The following is a 22381-nucleotide window of genomic DNA, read 5'->3' as shown; positions in this document are numbered from 1 at the left end:
TCATATAATAATACTAATAATAATAATCTGTGTGGTCACAAGTGGGCTTACATTAACATTGCAATGAAGTTACTGTGAAAAGCCCCTAGTCGCCACATTCCGCCGCCTGTTTGGGTACACTGAGGGAGAATTCAGAATGTCCAAATTACCTAACAAGCATGTCTTTTGGAACTTGTGGGAGGAAACAGGAGTGCCCGGAGGAAACCCACGCAGACACGGGGAGAACATGCTGACTCCGCACAGACAGTGACCCAAGCCGGGAATCAAACCTGGGACCCTGGAGCTGTGAAGCAACAGTGCTAACCACTGTGCTACCGTGCTTCCCTATACTATAGTAGTCTTGCAATTTTAAATCAATATCATCTGATTTGTTATGAATAACCACATGGAAGATCTGCTAATTTTTATAAAAGTTTTGAGACTTTCCACCACATTGAAGGCATCACTTTTGAAATTACTCCAGATCAGCGATGTCCAACCTGTGGTCCATCTGTGCTATGAGTGGGGTCCACAAAACATTTTGTTTACCGTTGCCACACACAGGGTTGCCACATTCTGCTGACTTGCGTCTGTGTAATTTGTTTCCTGCTGGTGTCACGTGAGGGTACCTTTAAGACATGATGTTTAAGCAATGTACCTTTAAGAAATCAGTGATGTCATAGAGTGGGTGGAGCTCAGCTCAGTTCAGCCATTTTGCAGTTTTGAAAAGTGCCTGGCTGGTTTTGCTGAGAGCAGTTTAAAAGTGCCTGGCTGGTTTAGCTGAGAGCAGTTTAAAAGTGCATAGCTGTTTCGCTGTGAGCTGATTAAAAGGAGAAAGCCAGTTGGAGACAGCAGTTTGAGAAGTTCTGGTTTGCTGTGAGTTGCTTGTAGGGAGAAAGCCAGTTGGAAAAGAGCTGGGTGTGTGTCTGTGTTTTGCAATGAGCTGGATCTCTCCCATGAAAGACTATCTCTGGATCATTTGGGGTGAGTTAAACTCATAATAGTAAAACCTTTAACCTGATGTGATTTTGTTTAAAGGTGTTAAGTCTCTTGGAAGTTTGAAAGAACATTTTAAGGAGTTATTTACTGTTGCAATATTTTCTGAGTTATCTTTGAAGTAAGGGGTGTTAAGAGATCCAATGTTTATTTAAGATGTTAAGTTGAGTTCATGGAATAAACAGTGTTTTGTGTTTTAAAAACCCACGTGATCCATAATTGTAATCCCACACCTAGGGAAAAAGCTGTGCGCTAGGAAAAGCAACAAATCCATTAAAGGGGAGGTTGGTTGAACTCCATGATACATTTTGGGGTTCTGAAAACACCTCGCCCATAACACTAGTATGACTGAAGTGATTTGCACGTGAAGCGAGGACAAGTGAAGTCAGCTGCATACTGATTGCTCACAACATTGACTGTGAGAGCCGTGCGTTCCTTCCCTGTTCAAAGTGTAAATATTTCTTTTGCGTTTACCATTTTGGAGTTCATATTTCTCTTACAATATAAATGATTAAGCCACATTCTCCCCACGTCTGTGTGCGTCCCACCCCCGCAACCCAAAAAATGTGCAGGGTAGGTGGATTGGCCACGATAAATTGGCCCTTAATTGGAAAAAAAATTAATTGGGTACTTTAAATAAAAAAAAATAAAAAAATGATTAAGCATTTTCCATAACTCGTTTAAGCATTTTCTATCACTTGTTATGAAATATTCGGAGTGTATTAAATGTATTTAATTGTCTTCATGGGGACATGGTTAGTGAACAAGCCTAATTTCAATCTTGTGGCCCACTGAGATGAAGGAGGGTCACTCATGCGGCCCTCTCACTGCTCCAGACATTACACTTTGTATAAACACCAACACATTTCATTGAGCAATTTATATAGAAGCCAAAAGAGAACAGCCAAGTTAATATATTATCCCTAACTCTGTGAGCAGGTCTTGTGGCAGAGTGGGTGGCATCCCCTCCTCTGAGCCAGAAGCTGTGGGTTTGAGTCCCAACCCAGGACTTGCTGGCCAGGGAAGGTGCATTCATAACGCGGTCAGACAGATTGGGTGTGTCAAACCGCAAATCCTTCCAACATGCCAGTGGCTGACGGTAAGAGCGGGAGAGACTCCTGGTCACCCATGCTTGATGTGGAGTGGTGCCCCTCAAGCTATAAGCCCCCAAAATTGAAAATGCCAATAAAAACATTTTTTTAAAAAAGCTATGAACCCCTGGTAACAGACTAGTGACCTGTTCCGGGAATAACTCCTATGGAAGCAGACAAAAGTCTACCTTAGTGCACTACTAGGTGCGGGAAGAGAATTGGAATGGAACTCCATGAGCACTTATCTTGCCTATTAATCTATTGTGTGGCACCTTATTGAATGCCATTTAGAAATCCATATATATTACACCAACTAGTTCCCCTTTATCTACCCTCCGAGTTACATCCTCAAAAAACTCTTAATACATTTGTCGGACCGTTTTATGCTTTGTCTTTGGCTGTTCATACTTTGAATTTCTAAGTGCATTGTTAAGACTTCCTTAATATAAATAATCTTTGGTATTAAAGAATGTGAGTATTGCTGAAAAAAGACACTTTGTCAAAGCTTTTCATCTTACACTCATCAGGGTAAGAATACCAATGCCAGGGGAAGCAACAACTTTACACTGTATGAGAAGAGGGTGCTGATTTGATGGCAAATGGACTCTGATTGCTAGGTGTTACCGGTTAGCACGGAGAATACGTCAGTTGCTGGTGACTGACAGTTAACTGTCAAAGCTTGACGCTGCTTTGTCAAGACATTGCCCTGTGGAATAATCCAGCGAATGGCTATAATCTATTTTGTTCAGCTGAAACAGACACAATGTATGTACATGTCTGCAAATAATAGGGCCCTGTGTGTTAATAAATGTAGTTTCCAGGAAGCATAAATGTGCTATACTGTGAGCCTGACTGACAATCTTTAATTGGTTGTCAACATAATTTTTTGAACACTGAAGATTATTAATAATCACCAGGGATGTTGATGGTGTTATCTGGGATTTTGACTGTAAGGTGTGATTCAATAAGTGTGACTATGTCAGGATATTGCTTGACTAGCCTGTGGGACAATTCTCCCATAACAATCTTTATTATTGTCACAGGTACACTTCATGCAATGAAGTTAGTGAAAATCCCTAGTCGCCACACTCCGGCACCTGTTTGGGTACACCGAGGGAGAATTCAGAATGTCCAATTCACCTAACAAGCATGTCTTTCAGGACTTGTGGGAGGAAACCGGAGCACCCAAAGGAAACCCATGCAGACATGGGGAGAACATGCAGACTCTGCACAGACAGTGACTCAAGCGGGAATTGAACCTGGGACCCTGGCGCTGTGAAGCAACAGTGCTAACCACTTTGAGGGCACAAATCCCCTGATGTCAATGAGAAGGACTTTGCAGGATCAACATGTCTTTATTATTTCCAGTGCCTATGTTGATCCTGGGTGGTCTGTCTCGTTTTAATCTTAATTTGTTACACGTTTAACAGAGCTATTCTGATTTTCAGTTTTATCTCTCTGCAATTGAACTGCAGTGTTTTTGGAATGGCTTCATTAACTAGAATTGCTACTTTCAGTAATTTGTGGATCTGTACCTCATTTAGCTACTTACCTTCCAAGGAATTTGTGACCTCCCTATTTTTCTTACCAAACCACCACACTTATCTTTATTGAAGCTCACTTGCCAATAAAATGCCTATTTTACAAGTTTGGTATTGTGTTTGTACCCTGTGTTTTCTCACAGTCGTCCTCGATGTAAATTATTCCTCTTAAATTGGTATAATGCCCAAATTTTGAAGTTATACTTTTGATTCCTTAATTTATACTGTTGACACTCCCAACTTGGTCCCAACGACATCAGGAAGCGTAGCACGACACACACCCCTGTCTACATCAATAGCTCTGAAGTGGAGATGGTCGATAGCTTTAAGTTCCTGGGGGTGACCATCGCTAACAATCTGTCCTGGTCCATTCACGTTGATGCAACAGCCAAGAAAGCCCAACAACGTCTCTACAGAAACTCGGCATGTCTGCATCGACTCTTACAAACTTCTACAGATGTACCATAGAGAGCATCCAATCCAGCTGCATCACAGCTTGGTATGGCAATTGCTTGGCCCAAGATCGCAAGAAACTGCAGAGTGTGGTGAACTCAGCCCAACGCATCACACAAGCTTGCCACCTTCCCATTGATTCTGTATACACCTCCTGCTGCCTCAGGAAGGCAGACAGCATTGTCAGAGACGCCTCCCACCCAGGCTTTGCCTTCTTCCAGACCCTTCCATCAGGCAGAAGATACAGAAGACCCCCACCCAGATATAGGAATAGCTTCTTCCCCACAGCTACAAGACTCCTCAACGACTCTCTCAGACTGATCTGTTCCTTATAATGAATGAAATGAAAATCGCTTATTGTCACAAGTAGGCTTCAAATGAAGTTACTGTGAAAAGCCCCTAGTCGCCACATTCCAGCACCTGTTCGGGGAGGCTGGTACGGGAATTGAACCGTGCTGCTGGCCTGCCTTGGTCTGCTTTCAAAGCCAGCGATTTAGCCGTGTGCTAAACCAGCCCCTCGTGTGCTAAACCAGTAAGAACACTAGTCACGATGCCCCATGCTGCTCTCCAATCACTATTTGTTGAAGTACCATTTATCAATGTACTCTGTTGATTATTCTTTTGTCTACTATTTACGTACTGTGTACATTCGCTTAGCCGCAGAAAAATACTTTTCACTTTACTTCGGTACATGCGACAATAAATATCAATCAATCATGGGAACACCATTCCACCTTTTGCCAGTCTATTCTCTACTCTCTGTTCCATCACCAACTTGCTATACATTTTCCAGACTCCACATGTTCTGAACTTAATCGCAAATCTACTCTCAAGTAATAAACAGGTTAGCTTATTAAATCAAAACCGAGATAAGTTCACATTTAAGCTTGCAGTTTTTATGTCGTATATGGAATCCCTGTAACAGCATAACAAAACAATTAAACTTGTGACCTGATAGAAAAAAATCACAAATTTATGTTTGTTTTTGAGGTCTAGTCACAGTCTTCCTTTGTATTTTCATAGATTTCACAGAATTTACAATGCAGAAGGGGGCCATTCGGCCCATCAAGTCTGCACCGCCCCTTGGAAAGAGCAACGTACTTAAGCCCACACCTCCACCCCGTAATGCAGTATCCCCATCCAACATTTTGGACACTAAGGGGCAATTTAGAGTGGTCAATCCACCTAACCTGCACATTTTTGGACTGTGGGAGGAAACCGGAGCACCCGGAGGAAACCCACGCAGATACGGGGAGGAAGTGCAAATTCCAAACAGCCAGTCATCCGAGGCTGGAATTGAACCTGGGACCCTGGAGCTGTGAGGCAGAAGTGCTAACCACCGTGCCGCCCATTTTGACAGGTTGGGTTCTGAATTTATCCCAGTCTTTGGAACTATCAAGGACTTTTGCCTCCTTTATATGCTTTTTCTTTCAACTTAGCATTCCCCTTAGCTTCCTCAATTAGCCATGGTTGGTTTATCTCTCTCAGAATCTTTCCTCCTTACTGGGATATATTTTTGCTGAGAGTTATGAGTTACCCCCTTACATGTCTGCTGCTGCTTGTTTACTGTCTTGCTAATCTATCTGCCCAGTCCACTTTAATTAACTCAATCCTAATTTCATTGTAATTCTCTTTATTTAAGTTAAACACAGTTGTTTCTGATCCAAATTTCTTACACTCAAACTGAATATTAAATTATATCATGTTATGATCACTACTTCCTTGGGGATCTTTACTCTGAGGTCATTTATTAAACCTGCCTCATTATCCATTACCAAATTCAAGGTAGCCTGTTCCTTGGTTGGCTCCATGACATATTGCTCCACGATACTATCCCTAATGCACTCTATGAATTTATTGTCGTAACTACCCTTTTGAATTTGATTATCCCAAATCAACATGAAGACTAAAGACACCCATAAATATTGCTCTGTTCTTTTTAAATGCTCCTATTATTTGTTGGTGTATATACCCTTTCCTACAGTGTAGCCATTGTTTGGGGGTCTATACACTATTTCTACCAATGTCTTCTTTCCCTTTTCTGTTTTTTACGTCCACCCAAATGGGCTTTACATCATCTGAGTCTAGATCGTCCCTCGCAACTGTCATCATTTCATCTCTTATTAACAGTGCTACCCCACCGCCTTTTCTTTCCCTCCTATCCTTCTAGGTCAACTATCCCTGAATATTCCCAGTTTTGGGAACTATGTGGTGGATCCTCTATTGCCTGATGTCGGTATTGGGATTCCTGATATGGCAGGTCGGAGCCAAACCTGTTGCTATGCTCTGATCCTCCGCTGGTGGCGACACGTGCTACCTACCCTGCGATGGCGGGAACATGTAAGTTAAAGTAAGGCATGCATATGGATGCTTGGTGCGAGGGTAGCCAAGTGCAACCCTAGTGCGGTGGATCCCAAGCGGTGTCAAGGGGGTCAAGGCACTGATGATGTGCCCCTCTGCCGCTGCCAGGCTGCAGAGATGGGGCCCCCCCCAAAGACCCTAGGGGTTGGTTCCCCCCCCCAGTCCCCTTGAAGACCTCCCATCAGACCCCCTATCAGACACCGCCCATCAGACCCACTCCCATCCCGTGAAGAGAAACGTAAATAAATAATCCACAAAGCACCTGTGTCTGCACCAATAAAACTGTCAGTCACTGGCTAGTGAAATGTATTGCTGTATGAAATTGAATGGAAGATTTGCATTTTAATGGATGTCAATGGATTTGAAGCCCTTTGAAGTATACTTGGTTTTTGAGGAAGCCTCTGACACTTGTAACAGCTATTGCTTTAAACACTTTTGTCTGAGGCAGCAGGTGCTAGGAAAGGGTCAGTGAACTGCAGTGATTTTTCACTCTGCTGCCTGGACTGCTCTTCAACTTTCTGGCAGGGGCCTTCGATGAGAAAGGGTGGGGTGGGGGGGGTCTGATGGGGGCTCTAACGTGGGAGACGGATGGGGTATCTGATGAGGGAAGAGTCTAATGGTGATGACTGATGTGGGTCTATAATGGGGGGTCTTATGGAGGCAAGGGGGGATTGGTGGGGGGGGGGGGGATCGGTGGGGGGGGGGGGGGTCGGTGGGAGGGGGTTGGATCACTCGCATGCATGCTGTGGGGGTCCTGCCCTTGGGACTGGGCTGCCTGTTGAAAATGGCAGCCCGATACCGGGGTTCCGATGGAATCCAGCGAGCTCTCCGCCATGCATACATTTGCATGGTTAAGGAGTGAGACTCGTACCTGGGCCCCACTCCCAGTGCCAGCAGAGACCTGTCCCAATTCTCTGCTGGCAGGAGCCTTTAGGCTCCAGAACGAAGAATCCAGGCCCATGTTTCTGTAACGGCTTTGAGATCATATCTATTTACCTTGGCTTGCACCATCAGTTTGTCTATCTTACTGACGATACAAATACAAAAAAGTTTGCCCTTTTGCCATTTTTAATTATCCTAACATTTCTTTGTAATGTTGCCCTATTTGCTTCTTACCCTTGATTGCCCTGCCTACAGTTTTTGCATTTTACTGTTCTCTTTTTTTTATTATCCTTGTTTCTCTTTCCCTTGACAATACTTTAATAAAGATATTTTTTTTTAAAGTTTTTTTAACACAATTTTTCTCCCTTACAAACAATAACCCCCCCCTCGTAACAAAAAAAAACAAACGAGAAATCGCGCAGAGCAAGATATATACATGGTAAAATGATATATTTACACAGCTTTGTACACTGGCCCTCACCCGTACGTGTCAGTTTCCCCAACCCTTCATGTTATCTCTTGCTCATCCACCCTCCCAGGCAGTCCCCCCTTTCCACCCCCCCTCTTCCCCCCCCCCCCCCCCCCCCCAAGGTTGCTGCTGCTGCTGACCGACCTTCCTCTAACGTTCCGCGAGATAGTCTAGGAACGGTTGCCACCGCCTGTAAAACCCCTGCGCAGACCCTCTCAAGGCGAACTTAATCCTCTCCAACTTTATGAACCCAGCCATATCATTTATCCAGGCCTCCAGGCTGGGGGCTTTGCCTCCTTCCACATTAGCAAGATCCTTCGCCGGGCTACTAGGGACGCAAGGGCCAGAATGCCGGCCTCTTTCGCCTCCTGCACTCCCGGCTCGTCCACTACTTCAAATATTGCTAGCCCCCAGCTTGGCTTGACCCGGACTTTCACCACCTGAGATATTTCTCCCGCCACTCCTCTCCAGAACCCCTCCAGTGCCGGGCCTGACCAAAACATATGGTTCGCCGGGCTCCCTGAGCACCTTCCACATCCGTCCTCTACCCCAAAGAACCTGCTCAACCTCGCCCTCGTCAAGTGTGCTCTGTGGACCACCTTAAATTGTATCAGGCTGAGCCTGGCACACGAGGAGGAGGAATTAACCCTACCTAGGGCATCAGCCCACAGACCTTCCGCGATCTCCTCCCCCAGCTCCTCCTCCCATTTACCCTTCAACTCTTCTACGAGCGCTTCCCCCTCTTCTTTCAACTCCTGGTGTGTTGCCGAAACCTTGCCCTCCCCGACCCATACACCCGAGATCACCCTATCTTGAACTTCTTGTGCCGGGAGCAACAGGAATTCCCTCACCTGTCGCCTCACAAAAGCCCTCACCTGATTATATCTAAAGGCATTTCCCGGGGGTATTCCCTTGACAATACTGACAATAAGGATGACTTCAGTCCCATCACAATGTGTCTTTTGCCTAAGAGGGGAGAGACATTGGGTTTGTAGTAATATCACTGGGCTAGTAGTCCAGAGGCCCAGACTAATGCTCTCAGGGAGATGGGTTCAAATCCCACCATGGCAGCTGGTGGAATATGAATTAAATTGATAATTCTGGAATCTGGTGACGATGAATCTGGTAACTGTCATCGCTTGTTGTAAAAACCCATCCAGTTCACTAATTATAGAATCCATACAGTGCAGGTTGCCATACAGCCCATTGAGTCTGCACCAACCCTCTGAAAGAGCACTCTATCGACACCCTCGCCCAATCCCCATAACCCCACCTAACCTTTTGGACACTATGGGGCAATTTAACCAATCCACCTAACCTGCACATCTTTGGACTGTGGGAGGAAACCGGAGCATCCGGAGGAACCCCACGCAGACACGGGGAGAGCGTGCAGACTCCACACGGACAGTCACCCAAGGCCGGAATTGAACCCGGGTCCTTGGCGCTGTGAAGCAGCAGTGCTAACCACCGTGCCACTGTGCTGCCCGCTGATTCTGAGTTGCATGTGACTCCAGCCCACCACAGTGTGGGAGACATTAACTGCCCTCAGTTCCAGGGCAAACAGTGAAACGCCGGTGCTTGCGATGTCAACCGCCCATGAAAGAATAAAGGGAATACAAGAGCAACATACAAAAGCAAAACACTGAAAGTCTGAAATGGAAACAGGAAATGGCGGAAATACTCAGCAGGTCTGGCAGCCTCTGTGAAGAGAGGGAACATCTCTCCACAGGAGCAGCAGGGTATGTGGTTATCCACGATCACTGCCCCCCGCCCCATACTTCACCAATATAGATGGGAGCAGTAACCCCCGCTCACCCACCCATCCGCCTTCCTTCCCCTGACATCACACATCACCAGGTGACCCCAGGTGAGCGTCACCATCAGTTGCAGTTCATCAGATCATTCTCCTCCACCAGGCCATTGGTCACATATTGTCATGAAGCAGGGGTTAAATTTGGGCGGGATTATCACTGAACTCCATGGGTTGTTTACAAGTCAGTGTAAATGCTGTCGTTACTTTGCACACAGGGGCAAAATGATCGTCATTCACCCTGACTAGTGTCAACTTCCCATTGTCAATTAGGCGTTTGGATTTGGTGAAATCGGACCCCTAATTCTGGTTGGAGGCTGCATTTGCGATTCTACCAAAGATTAAAGTTGTGAATGTTAAATGTGCTCCCCCTCGCTCGCCGTGAGGCAGGGGGCGAAGTTTACGCCAGCAAGTAGCAGGTGAGCGTTATAAATAGCGACTCTGTGATGACTGGGAGAGAGTAACGAGAGAGAGAAACACACACACGTGTCTTTCCGGATCGCTTTACGAATCGCTGTAAAGCGTGTTGGAAAATCTGAGAATACTATTACTGTAAACAAGTCCCGTTTCTTTTCTGAGAACATTATTACTGTAAACAAGTCTTGTTTAACAGCAAATGCTGGAATAAACCCATGGGAAATTGACAGATATGGAAATGATCTGCTTGTGCAGTGTATCAAATTGCTCAGAGGGGGATACGCTGGCAGCTAAAGCAGTGCAGTATGATTTAAGTTTGGCCTTTATCGTAAAAGAGAATAAAATACAATTTCCAGTCTGCTGATATCACAATGAGAAAGTGACATCATAAACTAGTTTTCTGCGGGTTTTCCCCTCCGTCCCTCTCCTTCGCGTTAAGATCAAAGTGAGTTGTACAAAGTTACTGATAAATATTTACACACACACACAATCACCCGGAGACAGGATGGAAATACCTTAGACTAGAATCCATTCCAGGAAGCCACCCCTGAGCCATCCCTCGCCTGCCCCAGGCCAGGTACAGTGCAAATGATGGACAAAAGTGATATTGTTATTGTTTTTGACAATAGCTAGCAACACCAAAGAAGGCAGGAAGAAGGTCCATGTTCAAAGTACAAACACCATCTCTGTCTGTATTGTTGGTCATTTGGCCAGACATCAAAAAGTTACTGTGGTGTTCTTTTTATGATTCTGTTATCAGGATGGATGTTGTGGTGTTCACAAAGACCACAGAAGCTAAGTTCATTAATGAAGCTAACATTTATTTACACTGCTAATTAAAGCTCGACCACTTACTCCTATAGTAAACAATAATCTAGTAATCTACAATCGGCACTCGACTAACACTAGTCTCTACATTCTAAGTATAACTGTACTCTGATCTCTCTCACTGCTATGCTCTCCTCTCTTGCCTTCTCCAGTCTTCTCCTAAAAGCCTGTGAGTCAGTGCCTTATATAGTTCTGCATCTAGCTCCATCTAGTGGTTAGTTATGATATGACATTAACCCTTTGTATTCTGAACATTTTCCATAATGTCACAGTTACCCTTCCACTTTGGCCCCTTCCCCAGCGCGGTCTCAATTCTGTATTACCAAAGGAATTCTGAAACAAAACTCCTTCTATTTGCCAATCTTCCTACGTATCCTGAAGATTGAAAACATTTCTTCCAAAATATCGTACAGACACAGACTTCTCATGATGAACAGAGCCTCTGGGATTAATCATGCTAGCCATGCACCTACCTTGCAGGGCAAGGGCAACATTTAGCTTAAAACTGGTTTAGACTCTGGGGATCGAATGGTGTTGGGAGAAAATGGATTTTCCTACCTGGTGGGGGGAAAGGAGGGTAGCTATTATTCCAATTGTTTAGTGTGGCTGAATTCTGTATTGACTATTAAATTACAGACTATAAGAGCTTGGGGTCCATTCCCCCCAGTTATCCCCGAACAGGCGGCAGAATATGGCGACTAGGGGCTTTTCACAGTAACTTCATTTGAAGCCTACTTGTGACAAGAAGCGATTTTCATTTCATTATCAGTTGAAATGAAACCTTCTTAGTGCATTTTCGACCAGGCAAATTCTGGAGCCTGCATTTTGGTCTGCATTCTCACCATAAATATTCCTTTGCATTTTGCTTCTAGGACTGTGACCGAATCGTACCAGGGTGCTCGCCCCTCAGGAACTCGAGCGGGGGACAAGACACTGGCTGGTTAGAGGTTTGTAAGCTCCCTTTGCCCACAGGTTAATTAATATCTCTGCAATATTGTTAATACTATTATTAAAATGTCAAAGAGGATGTCTAGGTTCCTGAAGTGACTGATATCCAATCTAATCAGCCAGGAAATTTTGAATTGCAACGAGGAACAAAAGGTACGTTTTGGTGAGCAAGAGGCAAAAAAAAGAATTCTCACAAGGGGGAAAGTGTTACTTTTTGCACTGATACCTGGGGCAATCTGCTAATTGGCGGGGTCGAAAGGGAGGGTTGCATGGTTGATTATGTGCTTTTTTTGATATTCTTGAAAGGACAGGAAAAGCAGCAGAAATCAACAGACCTGTGCTCAGATATATGAGGAAACATTGTAGGCTAGAAGATGGGAATACAGATTTAATTATACATTTCAGGAAGTTGTTTGGTGTTTAACATTTGACATCTCCTTTAATCATCATTGACTCAGATTTAAAAAAAAGAACTTATAGAAATGCGTATTAATGGATTCTAAATGGGATGTGGATAAAAAGGTCATTTTTTTCCTCCCCCCCCAGGAAGGTTCTTAATGCATTGCAGAATACTTTCTCTCTTCATAACCTTCCTACCCATACTATGTGGACCCTGCCAATCCTTGGATAATGGTTTGGCAAGAACTCCCCCAATGGGCTGGATAGCTTGGGAACGCTTCAGATGTACCATAGATTGCGACATGTACCCTGACAACTGCATTAGGTATGTATTTTAAATATCAGCGAGACATCAGTAAACTCTGTGACTTCTTTCTTTACCTTATTTTTTCTCTCATTTTTCTCCCATTCCACCCTCCATGTAGTCATTGAACTCTCTAAAGCTTACTTCTCTACATTTGCATCTCCCCTCCCTTGGCAAAGAACATTTTAATGATGGGGGGTTCTCCATCCAGTAATTCAGCAACTTTGGGGAGCTGGTGGTGTCGTGGACTCATAAACCATTGTCGTATTTGTCCTAAACACACATCTGGTTCACTAACGTCCTTTAAAGAAATAAATTTGCTGTCCTTACCTGATCTGGCATAGACGTTTTTTTTAAAAATCATTCATAGTGTGTGGACATCACTGGCCAGCATTTATTGCCCATAACTAATTAATAATAATAACTTATTGTCACAAGTAGGCTTCAATGAAGTTACTGTGAAAAGCCCCTAGTCGCCACATTTCGGCGTCTGTTCGGGGAGGCTGGTACGGGAATTGAACCTGCGCTGCTGCCTTGTTCTGCATTACAAGCCAGCTGTTTAGCCCACTGTGCTAAACCAGCCCCTAATTGTTCTTGAACTGAGTGGATTGCTCGGCCATTTCAGAGGGCATTTAAGAGTCAACCACATTGCTGTGGGCCTGCAGTCACATGTAGGCCAGTAAGAGCAGCACATTTCCTTCCCTTAAGGGCACTTGTGAACCAGATGGGCTTTTTACAACAATCATTATTAGACTTTTGATTCCAGATGTTAATTGGGATTCGAACCCAGATGCCAGAGCATTACTCTAGGCCTCTGGATTACTGTTTCAGTGACATTACCACAACGCCACTGCCTGACTCCAGACCTACAGCAATGTGTCCTCGGAAATGGCCTAGCAAGCCATTCAGTTCAAGGGTAATTAGCGATGCTGGCCCAGCCAATGACACCCACATCCCAAGAAAGAATACATTTTAAAAAAACGATGCAATGTAACTGGCAGGCAAGCTACGGTTTGAACCTGTAATCCTGCAACAGGACGTCACACAGAATTAGGTCCGTTCGTTATCCCTGTTTTATTTGCATTGTAGTGTAAGTTTATGATTTTACCGTCATTAGGTGTTACTTTGCTTTTATTGTTTCCTAGATCAGTTTTGTAAGGTTGTTGTTTTCCCAATTCTGGAGATCTCCTATCGTACACTATTGCCCCAGCTGAGAGTAGGTGACCTTTTATAAGGCCTGCACCAATATAGAATGAGGAGCAGCAGTAGGTGATTCAGTCCCTTGAGCCGATTCCGCTATTTAATAAGATCGTGGCTGATGTGATAGTAACCTCAAATCTGCATCCCACCTACCCCCGATAACCTTCCACCCCCTTGCTTACCAGGAAGCTATACACCTCTGCCTTAAAAATATTGGAAGACTCTGCTTCCACCACCTTTTCCGGAAGAGAGTTTCAAACACTTACTGTTCTGTGAGGGAAAACATTCCTCCTCATCGCTGTTTTAAATGGTGACCCCTTATTTTTAAACAGTGACCCCTAGTTCTCGATTCTTCCACAACATCCTTTCCACATCCACCCTGTCGACACCTCTCAGCATCTTATATGTTTCAATCAAGCCGCCTCTCACTCTTCTAAACTCCAGTGGATACAAGCCTAGCCTGTCTAATCGTTCCTCATTAGATAACCTGCCTATTCCAGGTATCAATCTAGTGGAACTTCTCTGAACTGCTTCTAACGCGTTTACATCCTTTGTTCAATAGGGTGACCAATACGGGACACAGTACTGCTGATGTGTTCATGCTAAAGTCCTGTATAACTGGAGCGTAACCTCGTCCTTTTCCCCTCCTCGGTTCCCGAACCAGACGTGATTGTTTCCTCAGATGTCGAAAAGGTGATTGATTAGAGGGGAGTGAGACTATCGCTTTGAGATTCTTGGGAAGTTTGGATTTGGACAAAAGTTTATATCCTGAATTTGTTTACTGTATAGGGCCCCCACTGCTGCTGTTTGTATGAATGCTTTGTATTCTGGCTACTTCCCGCTGAATAGGGGAACGAGACAGGGATGTCCATTGTCTCCATTCCTGTTTGCTTTGGTAATAGAACCACTTGCCATAACGCTGAGATCGTCCGTTGTTGCTAACTTTTGGTTGGTTCAATTGGCTCTGTTTTATAACCTTTGCTCTAGAGTCGCCAGGTATCTTTATGATACCGCCACGAGGTTCACGTTCAAGTAATGATCAATAACTCAATACACCAATTAGTAAGATTCAAATCAAAGCACATTTATTATACACAGTAAATCGCTACTCATGCATAAACTCTACTTTCTAAGCTATTTCTATCACTAACAGGCCAATACTTAGCTTCGGACTGGCCCACCAGGTCAGGGGAACAAATGGCCTTTTGTTCGGGTTCTGAGTCTGCGGGATTCAAAAGCTGGTATGGACTGGTAGCTAGGAGCACCTATCTCGTAGCGTGCGTTGACTTGAGACTTACGTTCTTGGAGGCAGCTGGACAGGTCACTGTCAAGGGTTGGTTCGCGTTGCTGAGTGACCCTGTCAAGAAGGACTATTTGAACTTGGGGGCTTTACTTTATAGTCCCCAGGGGATTTCTGCCTTTCGGGACGGACCCCGTACCTGGTTTCAAGTGATTGGACTTCGTTCCAACCGCTTGGTTCGATTTCTCCAATACTCGAGCTGTTCCCTGATCGTTGGGCGGTCTTTAAGTGTCCGTTAACCTCTTTTGTGTTGGCTCCTGCTGGCGCCGGGAAGTCTGGCTTGGCTTGTTTACCTCAAATGTTTCGATTGTTCCCGGGATCGCTCATTACTATGTAGATGGCTGCTACACTACTATGCAGATGGCTGCTTGCATCGATGCTGTCTGGGTTTTTGCAGAGTCTAATACACAGGAAACTTGCACCTGCTAGTTTTTGCCTGCGTTGACTGAATTTCCCTTCAGCCTTTGCTGTTCTCCATTTTAAGTCAGGAAGTGGCCAACTCAGGTGGCTACACCGTGAAATTGAAGGGGATAAATTGGGGAGGGGTGGAGCATAGGGTACCCAGATGACCTGCTTTGTTACATTTCAGACCCAGTAACCACTATGGACGAGATAATGAAGCTGCTTCGGAGTTTTGGCTCCACCTCTGGGTACAAATTGAACTTGGTTAAGAGTGAATGCTTCCCGGTTAAACCACCCCCACCCCCACCCCCCCAGGGAGGAGAGCCCATCTGGAGACGTTACTTTTTCACCGCTCCAGAATTAGCTTTTGTTACATGGTTATCCGTGTGGCCCATGATTGGGCCTCGCTTCATAAATTCAATTCTACTGGCCTGATTAATGGTGTCAAATCTGACTTACAGAAGTGGGACAACCTCCCCTTGTCCTTGGCGAGTAGGGTTTGGACTATTAAAATGAATGTGCTGCAAGATTTTTTCAATGTCTCCCCACTTTTCTCCCCAAGTCCTACTTTGTCAAAGTTAATAAATTGGTGTCCTCATTTTCTTGGGCGGGTAAGACTCAAAAGATCCGTGGGGCATTGATGCAGAGAAATAGACAGTCAGGAGACTTGGCATTACCCAATTTATTATTTTACTATTGGGCAGCCAATATTCAGAAGGTATTGTTGTGGTTCAGTGATCCAGGTTCCATATGGGGATAAATGGAGGTGTGCTCCTGTATGGTTTCTAGCCTTGGTGCAATAGTAACCTCATTGTTGCCTTTCTCTCTGGTAAGATTTTCCCTGAATCCGGTGGTGGTGTCCACCCTGATAATCTGGAAGCAGTTCAGGCAGCTTGTTAAGCTCTGTTCCATGTCTTCGCTAGCTCCCAACTGCAACAACCACCTTTTTCTGCTAGCGAGAACGGACGATGTTTAAGTCATGGGAGCGGAAAGGTTTGGAGAGGTTTGGGGACCTGTTCATGGGCAGGAGGTTTGCCAGTTTTAAGGAGCTGGCGGGGAAATTTCAACTGCCTGGTTCCAGTATTTTCAGATACTTTCAGATTCATGATTTTTAGCGCAAAGCTTTTCCTTCTTTCCCCATGGCACCCCCCTCCTCCCTGTTGAAGAGGACTTTGTGTTTGGCTGGGTCTGTTGGGGGGAGTATTTAGTGCACATCCAGCCAGATCCTATCAGCAGAGTCAGCTCCATTGAATGAGGTGATAGTGAAATGGAGGGTGAGTTGGGTCACATTCTGGATGATGAGGTGTGGAGAAAGGCTCTTCGCCGGGTCAACCGAGGTCCTCGTGCTCGGCTAAGTCTGATCCAATTCAAGGTGGTGCACAGGGCTCCTCTGACTAAAGCGAGGATGAGCGGATTCTTCTCTGGGGTGGAGGACAGGAGTGAGCATTCTTCTCGGGGGCTGGCTGACCACACTCATATGTTCTGGTCTTGTCCCAAATTGGAAAGCTGTTGGGTCTCTTTCTTCAACACCATGTCAGGGATACTCAATGCTGATTTGGAGCCATGTTTGCTGGTGGCCATTTTCATGGTGTCAGACTCCCTGGCACTCCTGACGGGGGTGAAGACGGACATCTTCGCCTTTGCCTCATTAATAACCCGGAGACAAATTCTGCTTGGATGATGGTCTCTTACTCCGCCCAGTGCCTCGGCTGGTTGGATGACCTCACGTCATTCTCACATTTGGAGACAGTCAACTACACCATTAGGGGATCGGTAGAAGCCATCCTACCTAAGGTGGCAGCCATTCATTTCGTTTTCTTAAAGAGCTAGTTATTAAGGGGGTTTAGTTTAGTTTTTGGGGGTTAAGTTAATTGGTGCATTTTCTTGTTAACCTTGTTTTATGTTTATTGTGCAACTCTGGTTAGTAAAGCAGATCCCTCTGTACATCAGAACTCTGCAATCTCTCATCCTTTAGATAATATGCTTCTCATTCATACTTCCTGCCAAACTTCACCCATCTATATCGTTTTGTAGACTGCTGATGTCCTCTTGTTCCACAGACATTTTAAAGAAATTACAAACTTTCCTTACTCTACTGTTTCTGGGCCAAAGGTTGTCATAGTGGGCATTACTTTCCTTTGCCATTGTTAGAATAAATGAGCTGATACACTATGGTGCCTGTTTTAGACAATATACTGTTTAACATTACAAGATACTCCTTCAAAGGTTGTTAAACATAGTTTTCATAGAATTTACAGTGCAGAAGGAGGCCATTCGGCCCATCGAGTCTGCACCGGCTCTTTGAAAGAGCACCCTACCCAAGCCCACATCTCCGCCCTATCCCCATAACCCAGTAACCCCACCCAACACTGAGGGCAATTTTGAAGACTAAGGGCAATTTAGCATGGCCAATCTACCTAACCTGCACATCTTTGGACATGTGGGAGGAAACCGGAGCACCCGGAGGAAACCCACGCACACACGGGGAGAACGTGCAGACTCTGCACAGACAGTGAACCAAGCCGGGAATCGAACCTGGGACCCTGGAGCTGTGAAGCAATTGTGCTAACCACCATGCTACCGTGCTGCCCTAATACATACTTGAGAACACACAGCTAGGAGTGTATTTTCAGGCACAAATGCATTTTGTCATTGAATTTGTTTCTGATATCCTCTGAGAACTGCATTGTAATGTACTGCTATATATTGTATTCGGATAACACACCAGAAATATATTAGATGGGACTTCCGGTGATGGCGGGCGGGAGGCGGCCGCACAATGGAGGGCTCCTGTTCGGGAACGGCATTTTCGGGGCATTAAGCCCGGTCCCAGGGTCCATGGAGGCGGCAAAAGCAGGGAGAAGGCACAGAGGCGGCAGAGTGAAGGCACGGTGAAGAAAAATGTCGAGGGTGAGCAAAAGAACGTCCATAAGGAAAACAGCTGAAGGTCCGTCGGGGAGTGGAAAGGTCACCGCGGGGTCACCAAGGAAAATGGAGGCTGGAGCGCCAGGGGAGGCCGCATTGCTTACGGCTGAAGAAATAACTAAGGTGATGGCTGCGGAATTCAAAAGGCAGTTTACAAAATACATGGAGACAATGAGGAAGGAGATGAGAGAGGATTTGAGTGCGCTGGTGGAGGAGGCGATTTCCCCGGTGACGAAGGCGGTGGCGAACGCAGTGGCGGAGGTGCGGGAGCAAGGGGAGGCGCTGAAGGAAGTGGAGGAGACGTTATTGCAGCACGGTGATCAACTTGCCTCGATGGGGAAGGAGATGTGGAAGGTGATGGACATTAACAAGGATCTGCGAGGAAAAATGGAAGACCTGGAAAACAGACCCAGGCGACAGAATTTGAGGATTGTGGGGCTGCCCAAAGGAGTTGAAGGACCGAGGCCAACTGAGTATTTTGCCGCGATGCTGGCAAAACTATTGGGGGAGGGGGAGGATCCCTCCCGATATGAACTGGATCGGGCTCATCGGTCGTGGTGGCCTGTACCAAAGGCGAGTGAGCCGCCAAGGGTAGTAACTCTGTGCTTCCGTAGGTACAGTGTGAAGGAGAAGGTCCTGAGCTGGGCCAAGCAGAAGCGGGTGGTGCAGTGGGCTGGGGCTGGTATATGTGTATACCAGGACTTTACGGTGGAGCTGGCGAGGAGGTGGGCTGCCTTCAACCAGGTGAAGAGGGCACTGTACATTAGCACGGTGCAGTGCGGCATTGTATATCCAGCGAAGCAGAGGGTGACTTACAAGCTCAGGGAGTTTTATTTTGGAACAGCGGATGCAGCGGAGGAGTTTGCGAAGGCAGAAGGACTGTGGCAGAACTGACATTGAGGAATGGTCATGTGCTGATGTAACCTCATGACTGTATTTTCTTCTTTTTTTGTATCACTGCGCGCGGGTGTATGGGCTAAAGGAGCCAATGTTGTATATATTTGGACAAGGGAAGTGATGGGACTTTCACTCGAAATGAGGGCTCTTTGGGGCGTAGGTGGATATGCGGGGATTGTGTGCTAAAGGGGGATTTCTGGGCTTTCCTGGGGGAAAGGGACCCGGGCGGGGACCTCCACGCTGGCCGGTTTAAGCCGGCCAGTGAACGGGAGTGAGGTGGGGGGAGGGGCTGCGGCCATCGGAGCCTGGCAGAACAGGGTCCGTGTGGTCTAGCCGGGGTGGAAAGTTGGAGGGAAGGAACCGAGGTTGGGGGGAGGAGTTTTACAAGAGGCAGTGGACGGGAGGAGTTGGAGACTGGGGGGGGGGGGGGAGTACAACTCTTGGGTATCATGTACGGTACTCTTTCAGAGGCTGGATGGCGTTGAGTGTAGGGGGGGGGGGGGGGGACTCTATAGGTCAATGGTGACCATGGGCGGTCCCGGACTCCTTTTTCTTTTTCTCCTTTGTTTTTTTGTTGCCACCATGGGAGGGTTTGGTTTATTGGATGCATATATTGACAGGTGGGCCGTTGTTTGGGGTGGTGGGAGGATGGGGTCGTTGGTATTGTTAAGGGGATTGATTTTGTATTTGTTACCATTTACGGTTTGTGGGTGGGGTGTAAATTTTGACGGAAAATGTGAAAACGGAGAATAAAAACATTTATAAAAAAAAGAAGAAATATATTAGATATCAGATAGCATATTGACTGTGTGCTATCCTGTAAACCTTACCCTCGCTTTTCTTCAGGGAAGCAACTCAATTCACATCATCTTTATATAGGATAAACCTGGACACCCCTGTTTGAGGAGTGGCACGGTAGCTCAGTGAGTAGCACTGTGGCTTCACAGCTCCAGGGTCCCAGGTTCAATTCCCGGCTTGGGTCACTGTCTGTGCCGAGTCTGCCCGTTCTCGCCTTGTCGATGTGGGTTTCCTCCGGGAGCTCCAATTTCCTCCCACAAGTCTGAAAGACGTGCTTGTTAGGTAATTTGGACATTCTGAATTCTCCCTCTGTGTACCCGAACAGGCGCTGGAATGTGGCGACTAGGGGATTTTCACGTAATTTAATTGCAGTGTTAATGTAAACCTACTTGTGACACTAATAAAGATTCTTATTATTAGGATAGGAGCTCAGGATCTGGGTCATCATAAGAGAATCCCTACAACATTCATGTCATCCGCACATGCACACGGGGGGGCTATCTCTGAATTAATTGTTTAGACAGTCTACAATGTTTTCCTCAAATTTGAGTGCGTATTTAATAATAAACAACTAAAATTGCTAGCTGTAAATGAACCACTTTGATGGACCAGTCATCTTCTTGGCTTTTCACTGTGACAGTGAAAGCTTGTTCAGGTCGATGGCGGACAAGCTTGTAGAGGATGGCTGGAAAGATCTGGGATATCAATATATAAACATTGATGACTGTTGGTCAGCCACGATGAGAGATGCGAATGGGAAGATTCAGCCAGATCCAGTACGATTCCCAAATGGCATTAAAGGACTGGCCGATTACGTGAGTAACACTTTCAAATTCCAAAGGCACATCTGTCACATATCACACAGCCTGTGGATTTTCAAACATTTCTATTACCTTGCTGTCCGATGTGACACATGGTGCAGTGTTGACTGTGGAAGAGTGCACCAAATGGCAGCACCTTTAATGGGGTTTCAGCGAGTTGTTGTGTAACGCCTTGGAATTATGTTCAGAAAGGCCAATGATCTGAGAAACAGCTGAAAGCTAAAAGGGCCAACTCTATCTTGTTTATGGAGGAGGCAAAACTAGAGGAGAAAATGGGACCGGGGGCCTCTGGAAACCCCTGTGTCAGGAATCATTGTAATAACTGGGAGCACAGATTGAGACGGAGGAAGTGGTGAAAGGGATTGGGAGTATGCAGGCGGGGAAGGCCCCGGGACCAGACGGATTCCCAGTTGAATTCTATAGGAAATATATGGACTTGCTGGCCCCGCTACTGATGAGAACCTTTAATGAGGCGAGGGAAAGGGGGCAGCTGCCCCCGACTATGTCAGAGGCAATGATATCGCTCCTCCTAAAGAAGGAAAAAGACCCGCTGCAATGCGGGTCCTATAGGCCAATTTCCCTCCTGAATGTGGATGCTAAGATTCTGGCCAAGGTAATGGCAATGAGGATAGAGGATTGTGTCCCGGGGGTGGTTCATGAGGACCAAACTGGGTTTGTGAAGGGGAGACAGCTGAATACAAATATACGGAGGCTGCTAGGGGTAATGATGATGCCCCCACCAGAGGGGGAAGCGGAGATAGTGGTGGCGATGGATGCCGAGAAAACATTTGATAGAGTGGAGTGGGATTATTTGTGGGAGGTGCTGAGGAGATTTGGTTTTGGGGATGGGTATATCAGTGGGTACAGTTGCTGTATAGGGCCCCGATGGCGAGCGTGGTCACGAATGGACGGGGGTCTATTTTCGGCTCCATAGAGGCACCAGTTATTGTTATCTGTCCCCGTTATTGTTTGCACTGGCGATTGAACCCCTGGCCATAGCATTGAGGGGTTCCAGGAATTGGGGGGGGGAGTACTCAGGGGGGGAGAAGAACACCGGGCATCTCTGTATGCAGATGATTTGTTGCTATATGTGGCGGACCCGGCGGAGGGGATGCCAGAGATAATGCGGATACTTGGGGAGTTTGGGGATTTTTCAGGGTACAAACTGAACATGGGGAAAAGTGAGGTGATTGTGGTGCATCCAGGGGAGCAGAGCAGAGAGATAGAGGATTTACCGTTGAGGAAGGTAACAAGGGACTTCCGGTATTGGGGATCCAGATAGCCAAGAATTGGGGTACATTACACAGGCTTAATTTAACGCGGTTGGTGGAACAGATGGAGGAGGACTTTAAGAGATGGGACACGGTGTCCCTGTCATTGGCAGGTAGGGTGCAGGCGGTTAAAATGGTGGTCCTCCCGAGTTTCCTTTTTGTGTTTCAGTGCCTCCCGGTGGTGATCACGAAGGCTTTTTTCAAAAGAATCGAGAAGAGTATTATGAGTTTTGTGTGGGCTGGGACGACCCCGAGAGTGAGGAGGGGATTCTTGCAGCGTAGTAGGGAC

The 22381-nt window shown here is 46.1% G+C and overlaps 1 protein-coding gene across 3 annotated transcripts in view; it reads left to right on the top strand.

The window, feature by feature from the left end:
* Window positions 1–9729: 9729 nt before the first annotated feature.
* The window catches only part of LOC140393598 (alpha-N-acetylgalactosaminidase-like), a 28383-nt gene continuing 15731 nt past the window's right edge, over window positions 9730–22381 (top strand). Inside the window, exons 1-4 of one of the 3 annotated variants that reach the window (XM_072479870.1) lie at window positions 9730–10001; window positions 11700–11774; window positions 12322–12499; window positions 20641–20815. In XM_072479870.1, coding sequence (XP_072335971.1) covers window positions 12333–12499; window positions 20641–20815 — 342 coding nt within the window. In that variant the 5' untranslated portion in view covers window positions 9730–10001; window positions 11700–11774; window positions 12322–12332. Of the gene's footprint in view, window positions 10002–10477; window positions 10577–11699; window positions 11775–12321; window positions 12500–20640; window positions 20816–22381 lie in introns of those variants that run through there. The other 2 variants (XM_072479869.1, XM_072479871.1) reach the window with 2 other exon arrangements.

Source organism: Scyliorhinus torazame, chromosome 17 (assembly GCF_047496885.1).
Source record: "Scyliorhinus torazame isolate Kashiwa2021f chromosome 17, sScyTor2.1, whole genome shotgun sequence".
NCBI classification, from domain to species: Eukaryota; Metazoa; Chordata; class Chondrichthyes; order Carcharhiniformes; family Scyliorhinidae; genus Scyliorhinus; species Scyliorhinus torazame.
Note: the sequence above shows the minus strand (reverse complement) of the source record. Positions and strands in the feature narration are given on the sequence as shown.